The 25,567-nt window shown below is 42.3% G+C and overlaps 1 protein-coding gene and 1 pseudogene across 2 annotated transcripts in view; one reads left to right on the top strand and one right to left on the bottom strand.

Annotated features, from left to right (window-relative positions):
• LOC105490648 (SECIS binding protein 2 like) overlaps positions 1 to 8,287 on the top strand; it is a 98,255-nt gene extending 89,968 nt beyond the window's left edge. The window contains exons 17-18 of one of the 2 annotated variants that reach the window (XM_011756498.3): positions 340 to 559; positions 3,999 to 5,449. In XM_011756498.3, the coding sequence (XP_011754800.1) occupies positions 340 to 559; positions 3,999 to 4,681 (903 nt within the window). In that variant the 3' untranslated portion in view covers positions 4,682 to 5,449. Of the gene's footprint in view, positions 1 to 339; positions 560 to 3,998 lie in introns of both variants that reach the window. The other variant, XM_011756492.2, reaches the window with a different exon arrangement.
• A 12,551-nt stretch (positions 8,288 to 20,838) lies between these two features.
• On the bottom strand, positions 20,839 to 24,987 carry LOC105493115 (keratin, type II cytoskeletal 8 pseudogene; annotated as a pseudogene).
• Positions 24,988 to 25,567: the final 580 nt, after the last annotated feature.

Genomic DNA, 25,567 nt, shown 5'->3' on the forward strand with positions numbered 1-25,567 from the left:
TCCTTGAGAGTAGAGTTGATGTTCAGTCATCTTTGTACCCTCTGTAGTGGCAGACACTAAAGGAAGAGTGCACTTGTTGAATGTTGTAAGAACTTTTAATATATCACATTTAGTGGCTAGTGTTGGAATCAAGAAATTTCCTCAGACTTGTGAGAATTAAACAGTAAATGTAAGTTATAGAGTAATTTCATAAGGTTCTGTGGTTTGCATACCATTTGGATTTTATCCCCATTGAAAGTGTGTCTGACCCTGAAACAAACAGTAGAGATATTTATTATCCATAATAGGAATAAAAAGTATAACAAAAAATGGATTAATCAAAATACTCTTTCTTTTCAGAGCCTGTTTAATAAGTTAGTAGAACTCACTGAGGAAGCCAGGAAAGCATATAAAGATATGGTTGCAGCAATGGAACAGGAGCAGGCTGAGGAAGCCTTGAAGAATGTGAAGAAGGTGCCACACCACATGGGACATTCTCGGAACCCCTCTGCAGCAAGTGCCATTTCTTTCTGCAGTGTCATTTCTGAACCCATCTCTGAAGTAAATGAAAAGGAATATGGTAAGTTGTTGAATACTATTTTAAATAACCTAAACTATGAGATGATTTCTATTCTGCCTTTTGTTTCTATCATTATTCTTGATTAGTCAAATGTTGCTTGAAATTTGGTTTAAAACATTGCATTAAACATGTTCATTAAAAATCAGGAGAATATTTGGGACTGAGACTTCTTATGAGACGCTGGAATTTAATCACAGTTCCAAATTTTTAAAAAAGCCTCGGGGGCTTTAAAAAGCAAAACACACCGTACTTGTGACCTGTCACTAAGTAAACACTAGGAAGTTTTATTCCAATACTTTATGCTCAGTTACTAAAATTTTATATTTCCTAAGGGCTGGTCTGAAGGTAGTGAGTTATCTAATTTGTTCACAGTCAGTTATAGATTGATCTCCTTTGTTCTGCTCTTTCCCCGCTTCTCACTATTGCACTAATCTTAAAAAGAAAAAAATTAAAAAAAAAATTTTAATGTTGTATTTACTAAGTAAACTACAGACCTGAATGTTTTTCACTCTAAGCTTGTAAAACCTAGACGTGATATTTGCCTTAAGTAAAGTCTGATTGTAATCAAAAAGAGATACAGACTAAAAAATAGTACTTAATATTTAACATTTGTTTATTGAAGTCTACATCTCAGTCGTTTCTTTGCCTTATAGTCTATAATACTTTGAGCTCTTTAATTCTCTTTCTTGGTTTAGTTTATGATTTGTTTTCCCTATGTAACTTTCTTTGTTCTTCCTTTCTTAAAATTTAAATAGTATAGCCACCTTCTTTCATTTGACTCTTTGTTCATTCTTTTTTTCTTTTCTCTGGGAGGTTATCAAATAGCTTGTTGCCACCTAAAATTTAACATGTAAAAAGAGTGAGTCCTCATTTTCTTCCCATACTCCCCTTCCTGGCCTCCCTGTCTGTGATTGTAGTTAGATGTTTGGAATGCTTTCAATAAAGCTTCAGAGCAGAGGCAATTTACAAGTTGTTGTGGGCGCTTAGGAAACTATTGGCCAGGGGCAGGTGATACTGGTTTGGAGGCAGACATGTTTCTTTTGCAGGAGTGATACTAGTTGAAAATTAAGAAGATAAAGGGAAAGTGCTAACATTGTAAATGAGCGCGATGCTCCCTATATAGTGAAATGCCACATCTCAAAGGCAAGCCATAAGAGAAACCTATAAAGCTGTGGGTTTGGACAGATGACAGAGTAACAAATAATATTCATACGGGCACAAATAAACACAGGTAGTATAAAAAGAAGGTCTCAGAGATGGAGGTGATGTTTTCAAAAAGCACCAGATTCAAAGTGTTCAAAGATTGAAGCCTTGGTTTTTCTATATTCTGCCTAAAGGTTTTAGGTGTTATCAGTTAATCTCGGGGTCTTGGATTTCTCTTTAGAAAAAAAACTGTTGAAAGGAAATGTTAATGTGCATCTAAAATTTTAAGACATTTTATGCCTTTCGGAGGTTTTTTTTATATGTAATTAAATATATGTAGGAACATTTTCACTTACTAGACTTTTTGTTTGTTTGGTTTTTTTTTGTTTGTTTTTTTTTTTGTTTTTTTTCTAGCACTTACTATATGCCAGTCATAGGGACACAGAGATGAGCTGGAGTGGAAGTGAGGAGGGATGAGGAAGGTGAAACAGCAAACACAAAACGAGAGCTTTTGACTGTATATGTAAAAAGTGCTGTGGGAGTTCAGGTTAGCGATTGCCTGTCTCAGGAGTCAGGAAAAACTTCATGAAGGAACTAACATTTAAGAGTAGTTTAAGATGAATGGGAGTCTGAAGGGGAAAGGAGGAAAACACATCTACAGAAAGAGTATAGCTTATGTTCCAACTTTAGGGAACAGTGAGAATTTAAATGACACTGAGCAGGGAGCGTGTGGCCCATGGTTCAGGGTCAGAATGAAATAGGACCAGAGTGATAGATAAGGGCCAGATCATGGAGGCCTTTGCTGTGCCACGCCAAGGATTTTGGATTCTATCCTAGGGTGATAAAAAGCCAGTTAGACAATGATATAATCAATTCACAAAACTGGTTAGGAAGATACTACAAATGAACAGCAAGAAAAAGAAGGCCTGAGCTAAGGCAGTAGTAAACAGATTTAGTAGTTTTTGAGCTACCAGTGTCATGGTATAGTGGTGAATTCAGTGGACTAAAGGGATATAATATTAATAGGAGAGAAAAGTAGAACCAAGGGTTACTATAAGGTTTCTTCTGCTTTGAGATCGTGTAAATGATAATGTCATTAGCTGAGAATGAGAATATAGAAGGAGGTGTTGTTTGTTTGTTTCTTTCTTTCTTTGTTTTTTCATGAGGTAGAAATTAGAGTGGAAAGGACTCATTCTATGCTAAAGAAGCTTCAGGAAAGAAATTTTTTCCCAGACAATGTATCCTGACTTGAAGTGCCCAAAATACGCTCTGTATCAATATATCGTCCATAGATGGTAACCATAGTGAACATATTAGTGTGAATAGGTTTGCTACAACTGACACCTATAAACTGCAAATAGTAGCTGTAATGTCAATATGATAGAAGGATTATTGGTATGTTTTTTGCCTTCAACTGATTTCCTATCATGAGAAATAATTTAGTTTGTCACCACTCTAGTATATAATACTTTTTTTGTCTTCCAAAATCACTTTGTAAGCCAAGCTATATATATATGTTATAAAACAACCTTTCACAGATGTTAGAAATGCATAGATGGATTCTTTGCTTATAATTGGAAACACATGTCCCATTACAGGCCAAAAGATAATTTAAATAACTTGCTGAGTGAGCATGGTACAAACACATGAAATCAGAACTATTGTTGCTGGACATCTTGGCTCTTCTATCTCTTGGGTTGTGGGTCCTTGAGCCCAGTACACCTCTAGGCCACAAAAAAGTTAGGCAGTTCATTGATTTTCATGAATGTATGGATTTTATTTATGAGTGCCAGTGAGCTCCTGTTGGTATAAGATCTCTTGCATTCTGAAGCATTAATATACTTATTTTTACCTCCCTGTTTCTTTATTTTGAATGTACATTTTTGGGAATTATTTTCCCTTTATAACATTTAAATTAGGTTGGGCACAGTGGCTCACCTGTAATCCCAGCATTTGGGGAGCTCAGGATAGGAGGATAGCTTGAGCCCAGGAGGTCAAGGCTGCAGTGAGCCAAAATCATGCTGCTGCATTCCAGCCTAAAAGAGCAAGACTCCATCTGAAATACACACACACACACACACGCGTGCACACACACACTTTCTCTCTCTCTCTCTCTCTCTCTCTCTCTCTCTCTCTCAAACTAGTACTAAACAAACTAAATTTGTAGTTTTTCCAGTTTCTAAGCCAACAAATTTATATATTTTGTTGTTCTTTCTTATTTGGGGGTTTTTAAAGAGTTGCATGATTTTGAAACAGTGTTCCAGAACGTTTTAAAAAATCTGCTTGATATTTGTAGAAACAAATTGGAGAAACATGGTGGAAACTTCAGATGGACTGGAAACATCAGAAAATGAGAAAGAGGTATCCTGTAAGCACAGCACTTCTGAAAAACCCAGTAAACTTCCATTTGACACACCCCCTATTGGTAAGCAGCCATCATTAGTGGCTACAGGCAGTACTACCTCAGCTACAAGTGCTGGGAAATCCACAGCAAGTGATAAAGAGGAAGTGAAGCCAGATGACCTGGAATGGGCCTCACAGCAGAGTACAGAGACTGGCTCTTTGGATGGCAGTTGCCGAGACCTTTTGAATTCCTCCATCACCAGCACCACCAGCACTCTTGTACCTGGCATGCTTGAAGAAGAAGATGATGAAGATGAGGAGGAGGAGGAAGATTACACTCATGAACCCATATCTGTAGAAGTGCAGCTCAATAGTCGAATTGAGTCTTGGGTCTCAGAGACCCAGAGAACTATGGAAACCCTTCAGCTTGGAAAAACCCTTAATGGTTCTGAGGAAGACAATGTAGAGCAAAGTGGAGAAGAGGAAGCAGAGACGCCCGAGGTGCTGGAGCCAGGGATGGACAGTGAGGCATGGACTGCTGACCAGCAGGCCAGTCCTGGGCAGCAGAAGTCCAGCAACTGCAGCTCGCTCAACAAAGAGCACTCTGATTCTAATTACACAACCCAAACTACATAACTCAGGAAATGTCGGCTCTCTATCTCCAGCTGTGGAAGGGTTGCAGCCATTACCATTTATGCTTCATCTCAACATTTTGCACTGTCCAGTATTTAATATACGTATTTAATTCCCAACAAATATTTTTGTAGCTTTTACTTGTTTTGTTATGATCTGTAGCTTAGCTTTTGATTAGCATCCAGGTGTCTTTCTTTCTAAGAACTGTGTGGAAAATTCAGATCTGTTTCAGCTTATTTTGTAATCAAAAATAATGATAAAAAGAAGACCAGATCTTAAAGAAAATAAATTTCAAATGCTTACTTAAAGTTATTTTGAAAATTAAAGAACAAGGTTCTCAGGATAGAAGCAGTTATCAGTGTTTGCCTCAGGATTCCACCTCCTCTACTCTAATTTGACCAAAAAGTTGTTTGGGCTTCTTTAAAAAAGAACTGGGGGTGGAGTCAGAAAACTAAATAAAAGGCTGAGGGTAACTAAGTCCACCAGTGTTGTATGTTTAAAAAATCGATGCAACTTTTATGTGGTCCACAAATGTTTAGTCAGAAGTCACTGATTATTGTAATTAATTAATGTTGGGATGGGCTAAAACAGAGTCTTCAAAACTTCGGCTAGCAGTGGAGCCACCATCTTAGATTATAGCTAGCTAGCCTCATTTGTGGAAAGTGATAGATGCTGTCTATAATAGTGAACAGTCACCCGTGATAGGACCTCCAGGTTCTCTCATATTTGCTTCTTACTTACCTCAGGAATGCTCTTGTACATAGACTTATTTACAAAAGTTAGGCACATTTCGACAGGTGAATAACTGTAACCGATTGTATGACTGCTGCACTTACATGTAAACTCTTCAGAAACAAAGTCTTATACTGGCGTGTTCTCTTGCATGCTTCTGGTTCAGGACGCTTGATTTGAGATATGGATTTGATTGAGTATCCAAACTTGTCCTGAGTGCAAAACCGTTTCACCTTTTAAAAGATACCTATTTTGCACCTAGCCTTGAGCACCTTCCACATAGCAATGACCGTAGTTACTGTCAGGAGGTCAGGGAAAGGAACTTTGCACAACTTGTGACATGTATCCTGATAATCAAGGCTTAGATGAGGAAGTTTTAGAAGATAAGAGAAAGTTGTTCTAATTGTGCTGAAACTATTAGATGATTTAGAGTATACAGATATGTAGGTATTAATTGTCTATTCACTATTATTTATCTCTGCCCTTCTCTAGGAGTTTGTATACCTGCTTAGGAGACAATAAATGAGCTAAATGTTTTATTTGCTAGTCAGTCACCACCTGGACTTTAGTGACTTTACAAGTTTATGTAATGGTGGAAGAATGACAAACTGTATTTTTTGTGTCTTCCATCCAACTCCCCACCACCCCCAACTGCCCCCCCCCCCATGCACACGTGTGTGTGTGTGTGTGTGTGTATGCCAGTTTCCCACTTACAAGCTTCCATAAGCAGGCACACAACTGAGAAGGAAGGGGTATTTTCCCTGCCCTGATTATCTGGGGCAGGGCTTTGCCTCACAGAGGCAGGAGAGAAGAATTGGGCAGATTCTTTACTGAACTCATTGGGACTACTGTGCTAGTTTTGATGTTTTATAATGCTGGCATTTAATTACTGGAGAGATTGGATTCTTGGTTGGTGATTTAGTATTTGTGAATTGTGAAAGTTTAGGAGCATTGCTGTGTAGAAAATGTTAGTCAATCAACTTTATTATTGTGCTAAAAGGGGACATTATTATACTGTCCTGTCTAAACTGTTCTCCAGTATAGACTTCCTAGGCACTAAATATCCAATACTTAAAGGAACACAGCAGGTAAGGAATGAAGCCTCTGAAATAGTACTCATGGATTTATACGGGGCAGATCTTACTGTCTCTACACATTTGGAAGTGTTCACTGATTTAAAGAAATGATAGAGGTTTTGAACTACTGACAGTCTTAAAAGTGAATTTCAAAACTTTCATACTTTTTATGGTGTACATTTCCTTTGCTCAATGTCAGTGATTCAGATAACTCTTGACCTTGAGATGATGGCTTTTCACAGGTTTCTTATATTTTATATCTCTTCTGAACATGAATTGTCGTTTTAGATTTTTGACATTTGTATCAAAAGAGAAGTTGAGGAAATCTTCAGAACACTGGTAACTTTTAATTTTGCTATGGACTTCAGAAGTGTTTATTTCTATGTTCGGTAAATGCTCTCGCATATGCAGTACCTCTTCTGCCAGCAAATCCAAGGCACCATCGCCTTTTTATGAGACAGGTCACCTTGAGAGGACAACCCAAGAATTAGTAAAGGCAATGTTACCATTTTGAGAGCATGCTTAAATAAATATTAATCACGTCTTTGTAACTTGTTTCCTTTAAATTTTGGAATATTGAATTACAGACTTTGGAGGAGTTGCGAAAATCAGGAAAGTTTTTATGTATTTTTTGAAGTGGGCGTGCTTGGCTCTTTGAAGACCTATAAAGAGATCCAGTGGAAAGAGTAAGGGTTCATCATCACAAGAAATAAAAAAACATAGTGATTCTTTTTCTTAATGTGTAGAGGTGGTTTTACTGGCAATAATTAATAATAGATTTCTATTTCCGTATATAAGTATATTAACTAAAATATGAATTACACTTCCAAAGTTAGATTTCTGCTTCAGTAGGTTTGTTTGCTGTGAAGATTACTTCTCAAAAGACAAATGTTCATATTAGCTTAATTTTTGGTTTAAATATGTTTGTAAATGATGTAATATATTTCTTTTGACTAAACATGGAAAAGTAATGTGTGTTATACATTGAGAAGTTTTTACTGGCTTTGACTGGAGGTTGTTTTTGCAGAGATGGTATTTTATATGATTCCAGTATTTCGAAAAGAATTAGTCAAAAGGAATTCACATAGTTTAAATACTGAGAAATTAATATCCAAATATGTACTTGTCTGATTTCTAAATAAGCTGGGGGAGGAGGGAGGGGTGGGAATTGAAATGTGCAAATGAGTAGTGAATGCTACATTCATTTTCAACTCTTTAACATACAACTGTTCAATCTTAACATATTGTTACTTTAATATATGTATAAAGAAGTATTACTGTTTGTAAAGCTGCTGTTTGCTTAAAAAAACACCCTTGCCATGTATTTTCTGTATGTTGGGCCAACAGGTTAGAACATTAACCCATTTAAAAATGTTTATCTTTTTTTGATTTAAAAAAATTCTGTGAAATAATTTATTTACAGACATCTTCCTCCTCCCTCATCCCTTCCAACCTTTACATACATCACAGAATCAACCAAACTGTTTGCCTAATCTGAAATCTGAATCCTAATGAGAAAAATTTAAACTTTGTTGGCACATCACACCTTGAAAGTATTTGTATTATTTTATAATTTAATTTCTAAACATACCACATAAGTTTATAATTTAATGTCTTAATTGTAATGCTCTAATAAAAAACTAGCAAAATTAGTGTGAGTTATAACATGAAGGGATTTTCATCTTTTGCTCTATGAAGGATAATTGTTATATCACATTTGGGGGGTAATAACAGCTTTTTTGCACTATGTAAATACTAGTGGGGATTCTTCTGTACTAATAAAATGATTATTGAAATGAAATCTGTCCTTTCAGAAGAGATACTTAAAGAGTTCATGACTTTCCCCACATGTGGAAGACAGAAAAAAGAGTCCAGCTCAAGTATTGATTGGTGGTCACATGGGGTTGCCAGAAAAGGCTTTAAAATCGGCACGAAGGAGTTAAGAATAAAAATCTCCATCTGGGGTGATTGGTGTGATCTGTGGCGCGGGCCCAGGCATTTAGCCAGAAACCATCCTGATGTTAGGAGAAGGCTTCTGTAGATTCCTTCACCTTTTTATATTAGTTCCCCTGTGCTGGGCACTGTCTTTTCCCAGTATTAACTCATCTAATCCTTACAACAATCCTGTGAAGTAGATTCTGGTTACTATTTCTCAGTTTTCAGATGATGGAAGAGTCATGGAGATGTTAACCCAGCCCGTGCGAAAGCCCATGCCCGAGTCACTGTACTTTGTTTTGTCTTGGCGCAAAGTGCCTAGGGTGTGCAAAGCAAACATGCTTCCTTCACCTTCAGGTGTCTTCAGGAATGTGGAGCAGGAGGACTGAAGATGGCCTCGGGGACTGAAGTTATTGGGCCTTACCTCATCGCTCTTTCCCTAAGTAGCCCCAGACCTTGTCACTGTGTCACAGTGAAATGTAGGGAATCTGAAAAAGTACATTAATCTGCCAGAAAATAGTAATGATACTAATTTTCATAAATGAATTTTTTGGTGATCACAAAGAAAAGGAGGATGCCTCATCAGTTGTTATCAGATACTTCCTTTTTAACCAGTACGTGTACCACTCCCTAATTTTTTCCCGATAGTGATCAGTTTTTCTCCTAACTGACCAGAAGAGGGTGTACGTCACACCTGAAAACAGTCAAAAGCTACATGTAATATTAATACTTTCTTTAAAGCAGGAAAAGGCGAAGGAGAAGTAACCTGAACTATGGGCATTGCCGTTAAAGGTGCTTAGTTGAGTCTAAGCTCAGAACTGGGAACCGTGCCTATGTGTGTCATTTCATTTTAGAAAGAACATTTAGACATGGTGAATAGGTCACGTGAAATTTCTAGATTAGCAATTCAGTCAGTACTTTTGGCTTAGTTTGGGTTCTTCTGATGTTATTGTCATGAAATATTACACTTGGCTTATGTGTTAGGCATCAGTGGCAGCCTTGTGGTTGCAGAGCCAAATATGGTTTGGGAAATGGGAGGTGTTTCAGTTCTGGACCCAGTCTCAATCTCTGTATTTCTCCCTTCCCACTCCTTCCATTTTGACACTTTGAGTAATTATTTGGCAACCATGTGGCAAGCAAGGTGACCCTTACTCTTGCAGAAATGGGTTGGATAATTGTGCGACTATAAACTGGCTGTACCTGTATCTAAGGTTTCAGTTGGAAGCAGAGGATCGGAGCAAATAAGATAATGAGCTGCGTGAAATTTGGAGCTTCTGGCTGAGCATGATGTTCTTCATGTAATTGCTGAGGAACCAACCAAAGAATGGAATTGTGATCTGGTGAGCTATGGTTTTGGAGGCTGGCGTAATAGGTTTCTGTGGAAGGAATGAGTGCTTCATCTAGCCATGGCTTTGAATTACCCAGAGGGAGCAGATAATAGCCACAGCATTCCCATGGTAGGCCTCTGATGGGAGGCAGTGTCAGTTGCATCCTCATCTACCAGGAGATGAGTGATGTGAGTAAGGCAGTTCCTACTTCCTTGTGCAGAGTTCTCCAGGTAATTGTTTTCACCCTTCACTTCTCAGTCTTCTCTCTGTTTAACTGAGTTAGAGAATTTCATTCCCTTGTAAACCCTCAGCTTGAGAATGGAGTAATGAATTGAAATTAAAGCAGTTAATGTTTGTTAGCTCTGGATAAAAAGAGGGAAAACTTTTAAAATATTGGCTTCTCAATCACAGAAATATTAGAGGTCATCATCCCTCTCATTGTTCCTTTTCCTTGCTTCCCCCTTCTTAAAGCCAATATTGTAAGGAAAATGGTGAACTTCTAACAAATCCTGTAACATCTGTAATTAGAAAGGTAAGAAATTACTGTGTTCCTATTTTACAAATACTCAAAACACCATGATGACCAAGAAAGATAAAACCATTTTCTTAATTTTCTCTTTTCCTAATAAAGTGTACCAATTAAATGATGTAATCTTCTAGATAAGGTGATCAGCAAACTATTGCCTTATAGCCTGTGGGCCAACTCTGCCCAGCAGCCTCTTTTTGTCAATAAAGTTTTGTTAGAACACAGCCACACATTATTTACATATTGTCCATGGTTGCTTCAGTGCTACAATGCAGAGGTGAGAGATTTATACGGCCTGCAAAGCCTGAGATATTTATTCTCTGGCCCTTTACAGAAATGGTTTGCCAACCTCTAAAATTGAGATGATGTCCAACATTTTACACTCATGTGATTCCCACCCCCAGTTCTTTTATCTCTAGAGATGATACATTTATTGTGGTTTTACACATTAAAAAACATACCAAGCTCTGCCCAGGGGTAGAAGACATGCAGATGCATAGGAGGAGCACCACCAGAAGCAATCCTGGATGCTTTGACAGTACTGGGGTTTGGGAAGGCCTGAATTCTTGTTTCTCTATTCTCTAATAGTGGGCAAGCCCCTGGAATCTCTGGTTCTTGATTTCCTCTTCTATCAGGGGATGTACTGGGTGAATCATAACTTGGCTCTTTAGAGAAATGGTGAGGCCATTTTTTGGTCAAGGATGGTCATGAGTTGGATGTGAGCTGGGCACTTTCCTAAGGCTACCATAGCCAAAGACTGCCAGCACCCTCAGGGTGGCCTGGAAGGGTCCTGTCCCCAGAATGGGTCATGGCAATTAAGCTGATCACCTTAGTTCTTACTGCTCCAACCCCTGCTAAAATTTGAACTGGAGGCCGGAGAAAGCAGAGTGGCGCAGGTGCGCGGTATGCAGGTATGCAGAAAGTAGAGAGGCTATGAAAGTAACAAAGCAAGACTGACCACTTTGCATTTTTTTAGCCTATGCTGTGCTTTAATCAACACGACTTTTCCTTAATTGTGTAGAGCTTTTTATGTACTTAAAATATTTTATAAGAATGACCAAAAGGAATGGGCCAACTAAAACGCAACTATTTTCTATCCCATAACTGACTTCCCAGACTTTGCACTGACTTCAATACATTGACAACAAAAAAATTAGTAGTGGAAATGGAACTGGAAGCCAGATTTAAACCCGTATCTTGATTGATTTAGCAAATAACGACTATTTGTTAAATAGCCAAGAGCTACAAATTTTATCTTCTTCTCACAAATGAAAAACTCTTCATCTTTTCCCCGGCCTAACCCTCCCCCACGTAGTGAGAAATATGGGTTCCATCTATGACTCTCCCATCTGCTCTTTAGCTAGAGCAAAGTGCTTTAATCTTCATAGAAAGTTCTAAGATTGTGTTAGCAACCCACTTATTTGGTTTCCTTAGCAACCAGAACACAGTATTTAAAGTAATGACATTCCTTGCTCGGAATAGAAATTGAGTAAGCTGATCATGGTGCTCCTGGTCTGCTCAGGGCTGCTTCACCTCTTCAAACACTATTTTTCACCTGCCAGTTCATGGTAGCAAACCTAGAAACGGTAGCAAAGGGGCAACTACCTGGAATACAACATAGTGAAAACTCTGGACCTGTATGCACAGCCAACTTCACCCTGGCCAGCTGCAGTGGCCCCTGCAGTGGCCTAGTCTGTGGAAATATTGACAAAACAAGCTGTCTCTTTTAATTCCAGAATTTAAAAAATGTTTCCATGTCCTTGTAAGTTTTGCAGCAATTTAGGTTAGTTGCCACCAGCTTCCAAGAAATTCGAACACGAATCAAGATGATGAAGCTGCTCAGGCATTTAGAAAAAAAGCATAAAGAAAGAAAAAAGAACTTTGAAAGGAAATCGGTACTAAAGTACTGTCAACTAGGCATCTGCTGTTTTGTCTGGTTAGTACATCCATTCTTCGGGGAACAACACTTATGCCTCACACACCCACCAGCAATATAATCTCTTAATTGCAACAGGAGCAGGCAATTAAATGACCCTGAAACCATTGATTAGTCTGGAAATCCTGAAACAGTTGATCTATGCTGGGCCAATGGGTTTTATCCTTGGAAATTTTGGACTTGGGATTGAGAGAGCTTGGCTCAAATGGTTTGGGGTGCCTGGCTTTTAAGAGAGGAATCTCTGAAGTCATTTTTGGCCAAGAAAAAGCTAAATCTGGGTTAGGCAGTGTTGAACAGGTTTCCTTACTGTCAGACATTCTACAGCCTCCAATATCCTAATGTATTTTGACTCTCCATGAAGGAAAGATTTATTATATATCAGGCTGCATTTCCTCAACATGTTGGACCATGACACACACAGTTCTCCAAATTTAGTCACAGAGCACTTTTTCTGTGCAGGAACCATGAACATCCTGGGGAACTAGTTTTTCATGTAATGTGCAACAAAATCTATGTTGCATGAACTCTGAAGGTCCAGGAGGATGAGACACATAAGGAATGCCTGGACTGCTGTAACTCGGAGATTCTCAACCAGGGGCAATTTCGCCCCCAGGGGACATTTGGCAATGTCTGGAAACAGTTTTGATTGTCACAACTGAAGAAGGGGCTACTGTCGTCTAGCAGGTCAAGACCAGAGATACTGCTAAGCACCTTACAGTACACAAGAGAGCGACCCCACCCCACAAGAAAGAAGTATCTGGCCTGAAATATCGACAGTGCAGAGGTTGAGAGGCCCTGCACTAACTCAACCCTGGTAGACTGCATTAGTCTCATATAGGTTCAGGGCCCCAAGCAGGTGGGCATGTGTTCATATGGTGAGTTATCAAATGCTCTTGACTTCTGTTTCTGGCACATGTTTATACATTCTCTAATGTTCCAGAGTTGGCTTAGCCAGAGACATCCAGGTCTTCCTGATACAATAGGCCTTATTTTAAAAAAGTGTTTTTTTCAACCACCTGGGGAAGAGAATGAAGAGAGTTTGACCTGGAGCTTCTGATGACGTGCCAGTACCTCCTCCCATGTCTCCCACTTGTTTCCTCCCATCATGTGGGCAGGCGTGTGAGGAGCAAAAAGGCAAGGAGGCACCTCTGGCAAGGGCTGCTCAGTGAACACTCTAAGAAAAGCACAACTCAAGTGTGAACAGGAGGCCAAAGGAATTCGCTGGTCTGGCCCCATCACACAACTGAATCAAGCAAAGGTGGCAGGGACTGAGTTTTCTAAGACACGGTGACATGGAGTCCAGCTGCCTGCCCTGCTGAGTAGCATCCCTGAAGCAGACACAAGAAAGCCTCTGCAGGATACTCCAGCCACCTCTCAGGGAATGGCTGCCCTGGAACCAAGTTCCTCAGGAGAATCACCGGACAGGGGCTTGGAAATGCCTGAGCAGCTCCTGTAATTCTGGAGAGCATGGAACACAAAGCCCCTGGCTACAAAGAAGCAGCTCCCTTCTTAAGGTCCCTCTACTGTTCAAAGACATAGGGAGACTTACTAAGCCACAATCCGTGGACCCTCTATTACATTTTAATCGAATCCGTGTTGGTTGATGCTGATTCTGGGCCAGGGTTGAGTTAGGTGCCCTGGCAGAGTTGACAGACACGCAGACTGCCCCATCTCACACATGGCTGTGCAGTGAGAGTTCCTAAATTGCTTGAAACATAGAACGTTATTCCAGAGTAGCCATATTAAAGTGCTCATTATATTCCCAAGCTAAGTCCTAGAAACCCTTAACCATAACTCACGTTGGAGCTGAAACGATAGGGAAAACCCACAGTTAGAGGAAACTATGCTGCTACAAATGCGTTTCAGCTTCATACATTGAAACTGTTGTTGAATCCCCCCTGTTTCTAGGAGAAAAGTGTATAATTCAGGAAAATAAGTACACATTTCCAATTACCTGGCCCCTCCTACTCACACATATAAATACACACACACACACACACACACACACACACACGGTCTTTCTGTTACCCAAACTCCAGTAGGGCAGTGTTAGAATCAAGGACCGGCCGGGCGTGGTGGCTCACGCCTGTAATCCCAGCACTTTGGGAGGCCGAGGTGGGCGGATCACAAGGTCAGGAGATCGAGACCATGGTGAAACCCCGTCTCTACTAAAAATAGAAAAAATTAGCCGGGCGCAGGGGCGGGCGCCTGTAGTCCCAGCTACTCGGGAGGCTGAGGCAGGAGAATGGCGTGAACCCGGGAGGCGGAGCTTGCAGTGAGCCGAGATTGCGCCACTGCACTCCAGCCTGGGCAACAGAGCGAGACTCCGTCTCAAAAAAAAAAAAAAAAAAAAAAAGAATCAAGGACCAAGGTTTCCCGGTGCAAAGGCAGGTCAGGAGCACTTTCTCCTGCTGGGGTGTTGGTGTCTCAGAACAGACACTCTCCCAGCTATGGCCTCCGGATACAATGACAGGGGTAAGAAAACACAGCACACTCCCCAAGCCTGTCAAATAGAGACACAGGGCAGGCAGCGTGTTTCCCCAACACAGAGTTCCCAGGTTAGAGGATCTTTAATATGGAGGGAATCGTAAAGATGATTCAGTCCAAGCCCGTCATTTACAGATGGGGAAACTGAGGCCCAGGGAAGTGAAAGAATCTGGCCAAGGCCACTTAGCTTTGTGGAGGCGTATTAGGGCTGGGATTCCAGATCCACCAATCCCCAGGCTGTGCTCTTGTCCCTCCATCCTGAGACTCAGAAACTAGAATTCCCCTCGGGCTCCTTCCAAGGCCCAGTTCTACTTTTGCAAAACACATTCTCTAAGAGAAGCTTTGTTTCTGGCTAAAATAGCTGTGCTTGCTGAGTTGAGGTCATAGAACTCTTGAGGCAGATATTGCTAAACTTTACCACCCCATGATACCGCAGATGCTGCGCTTTCTCTGCACCTAGAATCTTCCTTCTCCCAAGCAAAAATCAGCAATTGGCAGCACCACCAACCACCAGCACATGTCTCCCATCCTCACCATGTTTACCTCCAATTGTTGGAAAGGAGCTGCCCCCACTCTGGCCATCTTCTGACCAGAATGTTCTTAAATCTCAAGGAGAGAGAGACTGCTCTTTGTAGGTGTGGATGGTGATGGAAGAGGAAATACAAACACTTTGTCAAACGATGTAACACTGGTGCTCCACGGCCCTCTGTCTGCAGATGTCTGAAAAGCCTCCAAACCTCTTTTCTAACCTGGAAACGCCCATTATCTTGCTCAAAGCCATGTGGCTCTTTACGAGGTCCTCAGGCTGCCAGAGTGGGTGGAGCAAGGAGTTGACCATAATGATCCAACTATAGTACAATAATGTATTCCATGTGCAAGGCTGTTCACACCTTGAAAAATGCTTTTGTGTAAATGATCTCAGGTGGCCCTGTGAGGGAGGTAAGGGAAGTGATTATTATACCCATTTTATGGATAAAGAAACTGAAAATAAATCTGATCATTCTTCAAATGTATCCAGTGGCAGAGACAAGATCAGAACCCGAGTCTCTTGGATCCAGTATCTTTTCCAACAAACACAGAGCAGTCTTTTGAAAATTTTTTATTGTTCTTGAATAGACAATATCTACACATGGTTCATAATTCCAAAGATACCAAAAGATGTACAATGAAAAGCAAATCCCTTTCCTGCTTCTCTGCTTCGTTCCCCAAAGGCAGCTAGAGATGCAGCCTTCCAGAGCCCATCTATGCACATCCCAACAATAGACATGTGTATGGAAATACATCTGTATGTGTGCATGTGTATAAACACAAATGAGAGAGCTTTTATTCTCTTAAACATATGTATTTTCCACTTCAGCCCATGTAGAGTTACATTCCAAAGGGATCAATAATGCTTATTTGGGTGGAAGGTGGGCAGTGGATCTTACAGTTAAGTGCACAGGCACTCTGCAGTCAGGCAGATCTAGGACAGACTTAACACTGATCGTGGACATGTGACAAAACCTCTCTGGGTTTAGTTTTCTCATCTGACAAATGGACATAACGATTTCTAATACGTGAGACAGTGTCTGTGACATGTTTAGCACATAGCGTGTCCAATAAATGGTGGCTACTTAACTGTGTGCCTATGATGTGCCAGATAGTCTCCTGGGTACCGGAGAAAAGAGGTGTCGGCTCTTAAAATGCTTACAACTGAAGATTGGAGAAGGAGATCTAAACAAACAAATTTACCTTATTTATTTTTATATTTATGTTATACTAAATATTTTATATTTTATATATATTACGGCAGAATGGTTGGGAAGTCGTTCACAAAGAGGGTAAGAGCATATACATAGACTCTTACCTGCAGGCAAGACATTCTTGGGGTGCAATCTCATCTCGAATGAGTTATTCAACTTGCCATGAGCATCAGCTTCCTTGTCTGTAAAATAGGCATCATAATATAGAGTTGTGAGGATCAAGTGAAAGAATGCACAGCACTTAAAACAGTGTCTGGCACGTGATAGACATTCAATAAAGGGTGATTTTCAGAATTGTATAGAAGAAATGCCACTGTAGAAACATGTACAAGGCACCAAGGTGGCACATGGAGAGGGCAAGCCTTGCAATGACATGAGAACGGCCATGTACCAGGCCCTGTAGTTGATGTTTCACATGCATCCTCTCACTGAATGCTCAAACTCCCTCTGCGAACTGTGTTACCCCCTTTTCACAGAAGAGAAAATCAAGGCTCAGAGAACTTCTCCCAAGGCATAGGCAGAAATGGCAATTCCCTTCTCATTCTCCTTTTATCACCTGGCTCTCCAGAGAAGAGTCACTAAAACCAAGACGTCAAGGACCTGGGGCGCTTCGTAGGTGACATTCACTCACTTGCTCACACATCCTCAGATGTATGCTGAGCCCTGTTGTGCCCGAGCCTCTATGCTACACCCCGGGCCAGAGCAGAGACGGCAACTCTGGTCCTTGAGGAGCTTCTATCCCCGTGGCTGGACAGACCTCAAAGTCTCACTACACATCTGATCATTCATTCACAGCCATGATAGACAAAAGGGGATGTGCCTGGCTTCGGATCTGATCTGGTTCAAGAAGATGTGAGGTTCCACCTCCATCTGCTCTTGCCTTCCCAACGTCTCAGTTTATGAGGGAGATTGGAGGGTAGAGAGGAAGAGACTACGAGCAGAGGTAGAAGTCGTTGGGCCTGTTATTGCATGGAGGGGAAGAAAGTCTCTTTTCAACCCAGAGATCACAGAGATCACAGTCCTCTTGGGGGGCCTCCCATTGCCACAGCTGTGATGAGCACTGACCTTGGCCAGGCAACGCCTCTCACACCCACAGTCAAGGAGGGCGTGGAACTGACAAGATGCTGAACATGTAGCTTCTACTGCTGTCATGGGTGGCATTGTTGAAGATATTCTTTACATCTAGTTTACATGGCAGCTTCTAGTCTACCCAGCACTTTTGACATCCACCATTTCATTTTATTTGTTGTACATGATATTTATATACAACATTTATGTACAATTGGGGTGGGTGGGCCAGGAGAGATTGCGAATTACTTCTCACTACTGCTACTCCTCACTGTAGCTCAATTTTCTACCTTCTCAGGTAAACTAGGTAGGTATTATCAGTCCCATTTTACAGATAAGGAAACTGAGGCTGTGAGCATTTAAGTGACTGGCCCAAGGTCACAGAGGTCATTTGCTTCCGAACCAGGGATTTGGTCAGAAGGGTTCTCACGTTGACATGCAGTGATGCCACATGTTGGCCCCTTGTCAGACTCTGCCCAAGTTTCACCCTGTGACAAAGAGCCTCTTAGCTCTCCACATTCTTTACCAGGTAGAATTAGGCTGTGTCCTGAGGAAATAAGGTCCTCATGGCAGGTGTGGACTTCTCTCCTTCCCTATGTTCTAGTGACACTCCCCCATACCCACTTTGGCTCCTGTTACGGACTAAATTGTGTCCCCTGCCTCCGTTCATATGTTTAAGCTCCCACCTCCAATGTAACTGCATTTGGAAATAGGCCCAAGGAGATAATTAAGATTAAATGAGGTCATAAGGATGGGGCCCTAATATGACAGGACCAGTGTCCTTGTAAGAGAGGGAGGCACCAGAATTCTCTCCGTCTAAGCATGCTCAGAAGAAAGGTCATATGAGGACACAGCCAGAAGGCGCATCTGCAAGCCAGGAAGAGAGGCCTCACCAGGAACCAACCCTGGCACCTTGATCTTGGACTCCAGCCTCCAGAACAGTGAGAAAATGAATTTCTGTGGTTAAAGCCACCCAGTCTGTGTCACTTTGTCATGATAGTCTGAGCAGACGAATAGAGCTACTACGTCCTAAATCTCCACCCTCCACCTTCACCTAAAGGCATTGAGCACAGGTATTTTACCCAAGACTTTCTCTCTGGGGTTCTCCTCAATTAACTGCTTAAATTAATCTCTCTTGCAGTGTTTATTTTCACAAAAACTTTCAAGAGAGATTTCCAAAGAAATAGCTTGTGACCCTGAGAAACAGGTTTGGTTTCATCAGTGAACAGCATGAATTGTGAAACTGGTCATGTTCCCCTGTTTGACATGTTTGCTTGGGAGCTCAGAATTAAATTGACAGCCTAAACTTTTAGAAAGTTTACTTGCCCTTCTGCGAAACACTTTATTTACTATCACCACTGCTTTCATCTTAAGTTCCTTCTTGTTTTTTCCCATCAGTTGCTTCTTACATTCATTTATTTCGTAAGTTAATGGATGAATAACACATTCTTGTTGTAAATAATGAAAAGAACTCAGAAGTATACAGAACAAAACTTGAAAGTATTCATTTATTACATCATCGTACTCTCTGTGTTTGTGTAAGTAGCCTCAAATCCATTTGGAACAATATTAGGAATAATCAAAAATTTTAAAACAAATAAAAGATACCTTTATCTGAAAAACAAATAAATAGGTACCTTTGTTTGAAAGCTTACTACCATGCTAGGAATGTTCACGTATGCTTTCTCTTTTGATTGTCACAGCAACTCTATAAAGCAGATTTCATATGCCTGTTTCATAAACTAACGCAATTGAATGAGGTTAAGTTAGTTGTCCAAAGTCATAGTAAGTGGTAAAGTCAGAACAAAACTCAGATCAAGAGTTCAAAGTTTGTGTGTTCAATAGCAAAGTCATGGAATCAACCTAAATGCCCATCAATGGTGGACTGGATGGAGAAAATGTGGTATATATACACTATGAAATACTACACAGCCATAAAAAAGAACGAGATCATGTCCTTTGCAGCAGCACGGACAAAGCTGAAGGCCATAAATTCTGAAAGAACCAACGCAGGAACAGAAAACCAAATACTGCATGTTCTCACTTATAAGTGGGAGCTAAACATTGAGTACACATGGCCATAAAGAAGGAAACAAAAGACACCAGGGCCTGCGTGAGGGTGGAGGGTGGGAAGGGGAAGAGAATTTTTAAAAAAACTATCTATTGGGTACTATGCTTTTTACCAAGGTGATGAAATAATCAGTACACCAAACCCCGTGACAAGCAATTTCCCTATATAACAAACCTGCACATGTACTCCTGAACCTAAAAGTTGAAAAAACAAGTTTGCGTGTTTGATTTAGTTGTTTGTTGTTGTTGTTTTAACTATCTTGACCCTCTACAACAAAGAGTAGGATTAGGAAATTGATGTACAACTGGGTTGTGTGGATGTGCGTGTGTTGCGGGGCAGCTGCTGTGAATTGCTTTTCATCACAGCTACTCCTCTGTCTGGTGCAAGCCGTTGGAATTATTTAGGCAATTCAGCCAAGAGCCAGGTTTTGTTTTCCCTTAAGTGGCAATAGAGACCTGACCCCGGCCAGCCGATCTTGTGTCAACTCCAGGAGAAAACTTGGCCAAGGCCAAGTGTAAGGACCGTAGCCTGTCACCTTCCACCACTGGTCAGTGGGCCGCTGCTATCTGCTAGAATACAGGGCGGCCTCTCTCTCTGGGGAAGAGGCAGTAGCCGAGTCTGGACAGCAGATAGTTGGTGGGAAGAAACTTGCCCACCTCCCACCAGCTACTTCTCCCCAACCAGGGCAAGTTCACATTGCTATACAACACGTGTGCACAGGCGCCTTCCGGACCGCTGGCTCCAGTCATTTGTACTGGCGTCCCCCTCCTCGTAGGTCCTGGCCAGAGGACACAACTTTCGACAAAACACTGACCGCTGTCCGAGCTAGCAGGCAAGCCCATTTCTATTTTCATCTGAATTCCCAGCATCTTGGGGAAAGAACTTGGCCCTTCCTATCAAACAGACCCATGACGAGGGAGGAGAGCCTGCAGGCTCCTTCTTTAGCCTTCTTTGACTTGGACTCCGAAGACAAAGGTGAACTTGAGTGCTGCGGAGACACAGCTTCCCTTTATGCTCCCACCAGGCCCCCGAGCCGCCTAGTATCCAGCACTGAGGCCCTATTGTCCCGATGGAGCACCCGGGGCCTGACTGCCCACACTGTGAAAGCGCAGTTCCAGCCCCCTCTCCTCTCCCCCTGAGTCGCTGTGCCTGGAGAAGGGCTTTGGAGTTTCAGGGAATGCACACTGGCCCTTTTCTTCTCGGGGCGCCCGCAGCTTTGATGCTGCGCGCCTGGCAGCCGGGTGCTCCGCTGGTCTTTTTCAGGGAGACCATGCGAAAGCGCGGACCAGACGCTCTTCCCGCCGCCAGCCGGGCTTCTCTAGAGGGGCACAGCCCGAGGCGGCCGCGGACCCGGCGGCCTGCAGCTCCCTCCGCCGCACCGAGGGGGCGCTGCGCCTGCCCGCGGGGAGCCCACGCAGCAGGAGCTCATCCGGGAAACTCATCCCTGGCCCGCCTTTCAGACGGAAAACAGGCAGCCGCGAGCCCGGCAATGCTACCTCTGGGAGCTGATTCTGAGATAATTAGATTGGGATCTGTGAGAGGATATGTCAAAAAGAACTTCTTCAGCCAAATCTTTCTATGAAAAATTGCAATCATGCTAAAAAGTTGGAAGAATGTTACAACAGACACCTATATACCCGCTATCTGGCGTCTGCAATTAGCATTTTGTATGGAAGGATTTAGCAACAGTGGCTATCACTGTCCTATTGTATGTGTGTGTAGGAATCTAAATCCCCCCTCTCCGATTTGTTAAATTATGCCACATTTGCACAATGGTACTATATAGCCGTTTTAAAGTAACATCGTGTATTCAGTGATATGGAGATTTTTTTAAGTTAAAAAAAAAGCAGGTAGAAAACCGTATGCACAATATTATGTTATTTTTGTTTGGAAAAGCAATTATTTATAGGGGAAAAAGCAGCCTGAGGTGGTTTTTGTCTCTAAAATGTGAATAAGGATTGTGGCTAAATTAGGATATGGATGAATTTAGTTTTCATATCTGACTTATGAAGTACTTCTATGCAAAATGAAAAAAAGAAATTTAAAACGTGATCAACTCAAGAAGCTGACCAGGCTCCCTGGGATAATTTCAGCACTATTTATCATGATAGAAGTCCTGGGCTCTCCCAGCCCACATACAAACACTACTGTGTTGCCCCTTTTGGCCATTTCCAGCTCCACCAGCCCCACACAGGTTCCCAAATTTGCACTAGATCCTCACTTCTCTTATCCCTGCTTTCCTGCAGCAAACCGCATTCCTCCTTCTCATCACTTACTCTTAAGCTAGAGAGGTTCCTTAGTCTCTATAAAGACAGAATCCTACCATGCTATTCACTTTTCCCACTAAAAAGCAAAAGTCTTGTAAGATAAAATTCCTCTTCTTAAAAAGAAGTCTGGGGCTTAACCCAGAGGCAGACCCTGACGTGTCTCTCTGTGAGAGGCCTGTCCCAGTTAGATTCCCAGGAAAAAGCATTTTTTTTTTTGGTAGGGGTTCTTCAGGAATCTTTAGGACCAGCTGGATGATATTTTCATCACTACACAAGCAATGGCACTTTGGGAGACTACAGTAATAATAGCTCACTTTGTACATGTATTTTCAGTTCACAAAGGAAATCTACAGACTCCCTTACAGTGATTCCCAGAGCATATCAAAAATCATTTGGAGATAGACATAGGGTTGGTTGCTAACTTATGTTTTGCCACATAGAGCCATTTAAATACTACCTAGTATACTACCTCATATCCTAGATACTACCTGGTATACTACCTCGTATCCTAGATACTACCTGGTATACTACCTCGTATCCTAGATACTACCTGGTATACTACCTCGTATCCTAGATACTACCTGGTATACTACCTAGTATCCATGTTTGCCGTTACTTCATAACAGAAAAGACATTTTACCACACACAGAAAATAGGAAGGACAATCTCAAAACTTTTTTAAAAAAGCAGTATTTAAATATAACTTCACTATAAGGTCCTCCTTTTCCCCCATGTATTTTACAATTATTATCATTTCTATATAAACTGTAGAAAACATTTTTACAGACAATCAGTGGTTTGGGAACAGTGCTCCATTGTTTTTGATACTTAGAGTTACGCACTTGCAGGTGAGGAAGCCAAAGTTTACAGACCATCGGCTGACGGAATGGTTAGAATCAAATTCAAGTCTGTCTGCTCCCAGCGGCTTTTTCTTATTCCAGATTGCTTCTGTCTAACCATGTTGCCAGTGTGATTCTACCAAGAGAAAACCTAACTAAAAAGCAAATGAAAGTCTTGGCTATGCTTGGATCACCAGACTACACCTAGTGGGTCAAATTTTATTTTTGATTGAAAAATCACTGAGCTCATCAGATGGAATTAGCCTTTCAGGAAAGTTCCTCTCTAAGTTCATTATTTACTTAATCATTCATATAGGTGGTTTCTAGGGGAGAATTATATGTTAGAATTCTAATATTTCTACTTGTATGTATCTATCCATATACATCTATTGACTGGTGCCTGAAATTCCTTCATTTTGGTCTCCTTTAGTGATAGGTTTTTAAAAATCACTAAAAATTTAAGAATAAGGCAAAAAGGTAGACAGCATGTCCTTTCAATGTAATACTGAAGCATTGTTTAACAAGCTCAATTTTTTTTTTAACTTTTATATTCTGGGGTGCATGTGCGGGCTTGTTATAAGGGTATATTGCATGATGCTAAGGTTTGGGGTACTAATGATCCCGTCACCTAGGTACTGAGCATAGTACCCTATAGGTTTTTTTTTTTTTTTTTTTTTTTTTTTTGGTAGAGCTAACTGAGGTTTTATTTTGGGGAGAAAAATGGAATTGTAACTGGAGGCATGGGCAAGGCAGGTCCCCCAGGCAGTAAACTTCCCCACGGGTGGGCTGAGGGCCAGGGCTGAACCTCAGGTGGGCCTCCTGTTCCCTGTGCTCCCCTGCATAACGGCCTCCCTCCCAGGCTCTGAGGCAGCGGCAGGAGGGGTAGGCTGGGCGGGGCTGCTGTGGCCATTCACTTGGGCAGGACATCAGAGGAGTCGACTCCGACCCCAGCTTCCCATCGCGGGTCTTGATCGTCTTCACAACCACGGCCCTGAGGGAGCTGGTGCAACTGAAAGAGCTGGAGGCCCGGCCAGAGCCAAAGCTGGAGCCCCAGGCCTTAGCTGAGGTCAAGGCTTGTGACGCACCGGTAGCAGAGCTCAGTGCACCTGCATAGCCACGGGTGGTCTTCCTATGAATACTCGTATTCTGCATCCCAAACTCCAGCCGGCTCTCCTCGCGCTCCAGTAGCTTCCTGTAGGTGGCGATCTCGATGTCCAGGACCAGCTTGCCGTTCGTTCATCAGCTCCTGGTACTCAGGCAGCTGCCGCGCCATGTGCCCTGTCGTGCTTGGCCCACTGCTGGGCGGCCTCCAGCTCGGACAGCTTGGCGTAGGCGTCCTTAACCGCCAGCTCCCCGCGCTGCTCAGTATCTGCGATGGCGGACTCCAGGGAAGCCCTCTGCTCTGGCCCTTGAGGCAGGCCCTCAGTCTCAGCCTGGAGCCGGCTGATGTTTCGGTTCATCTCAAAGATCTTCGTCTTTGTGCGACGCCGGTCATCCCAGTGCTTCCCAGCCAGTGTCTGCAGCTCCTCATACTTGATCTGGTACATAATCTCAGCCTCGGCCCGGCTGCAGTTGGCGATCTCCTCGTACTGCGCCTTGACCTCCGCGATGATACTGTCCATGTCCAGGGAGCTGCTGTTGTCCATGGACAGCACCACAGATGTATCCAAGATCTGGGACTGTAGCTCTGGGATCTCCTCTTCATACAGCTGCCTGAGGAAGCTGATCTCGTCAGTCAGCCCTTCCAGATGAAACTCCAGCTCTCCCTTGTTCATGTAAGCTTCATCCACAGCCTTCTTGACCAGGACAAATTCATCCTCCATCTCTGTAAGCTTATTGATCTCATCCTCGTACTTTTTCTTGAAGTCCTCCAGAGCCCCTGCATGTTGCCAAGCTCCGCCTCCAGTTTCAGCTTCTCCTGGCCCAGGGTCTCCAGCAGCCACAGAAGGTTGTTGATGTAGCTCTCCAACACGTTGTCCGAGAACAAGTTGCTCCAAACCGTCTTCTGCTGCTGCAGGAAGCTCCACTTGGTCTCTGGCATCTTGTTCTGCTGCTCCAGGAACCGTACCTTGTCAACGAAGGAGGCAAACATGTTGAGGGTCTTGGTCTACTCTTTCTCCTGGGTGTCCGTGGCTTGCATGTTGGGGTCCAATTCCAGGTTAAGGGGGCTCAGCAGGTTCTGGTTGACTGTGATGGCTGTGATGCCTCCCATACGCTGGCCCCTCATAGCCTCCACACAGACCCATGCTGGTGCCCAGGACATCTCGGAAGCTGCTGCTGCTCACTTGGGAGAAGCTCAACAAGCCTAGTCAGTAATTTTTTTTAACTTTTATATTCAAGGGATACATGTGCAGGGTTGTTATAAGGGTATATTGCATGATGCTAAGGTTTGGGGTACTAATGATCCCGTTAGGAGGCCTGGGGCCCAGAGGTGGACACCTTGTAGGACTTCTGGGTCACCCTGATGGACATGGTGGAGGCAGGAGTGGAGGCAGGCAGGCTGAACCAGGCAGAGATTCGAGAACGAACGGAGAAGCTACTTCTAGGACCCATAGTTAGTTTTTCAACCCTTGCCTCACTCCTGGCGTCTCCCCCAATAGTCTCCAGTATCTATTTTTGCCATATTTATGTCCAGGAGCACCCAATATTTAGCTACCACTTATAAGTGAGAACATGCAGTATTTGGTTTTCTGTTCCTGCATCAATTCACTTAGAAAAATGACCTCCAACTTCATCCATGTCAATGCAAAGGACACGATTTTGTCTTTTTTGATGGCAGCATAATATTCCATGGTATATTTGTATGACATTTTCTTTATCTAATCCACCATTGATGGACACCTAGATGTAATGTCTTTGCTATGGTGAATGAAGTGCTGCAA

This window comes from Macaca nemestrina, chromosome 7 (genome assembly GCF_043159975.1).
Source record: "Macaca nemestrina isolate mMacNem1 chromosome 7, mMacNem.hap1, whole genome shotgun sequence".
Taxonomy (NCBI): domain Eukaryota; kingdom Metazoa; phylum Chordata; class Mammalia; order Primates; family Cercopithecidae; genus Macaca; species Macaca nemestrina.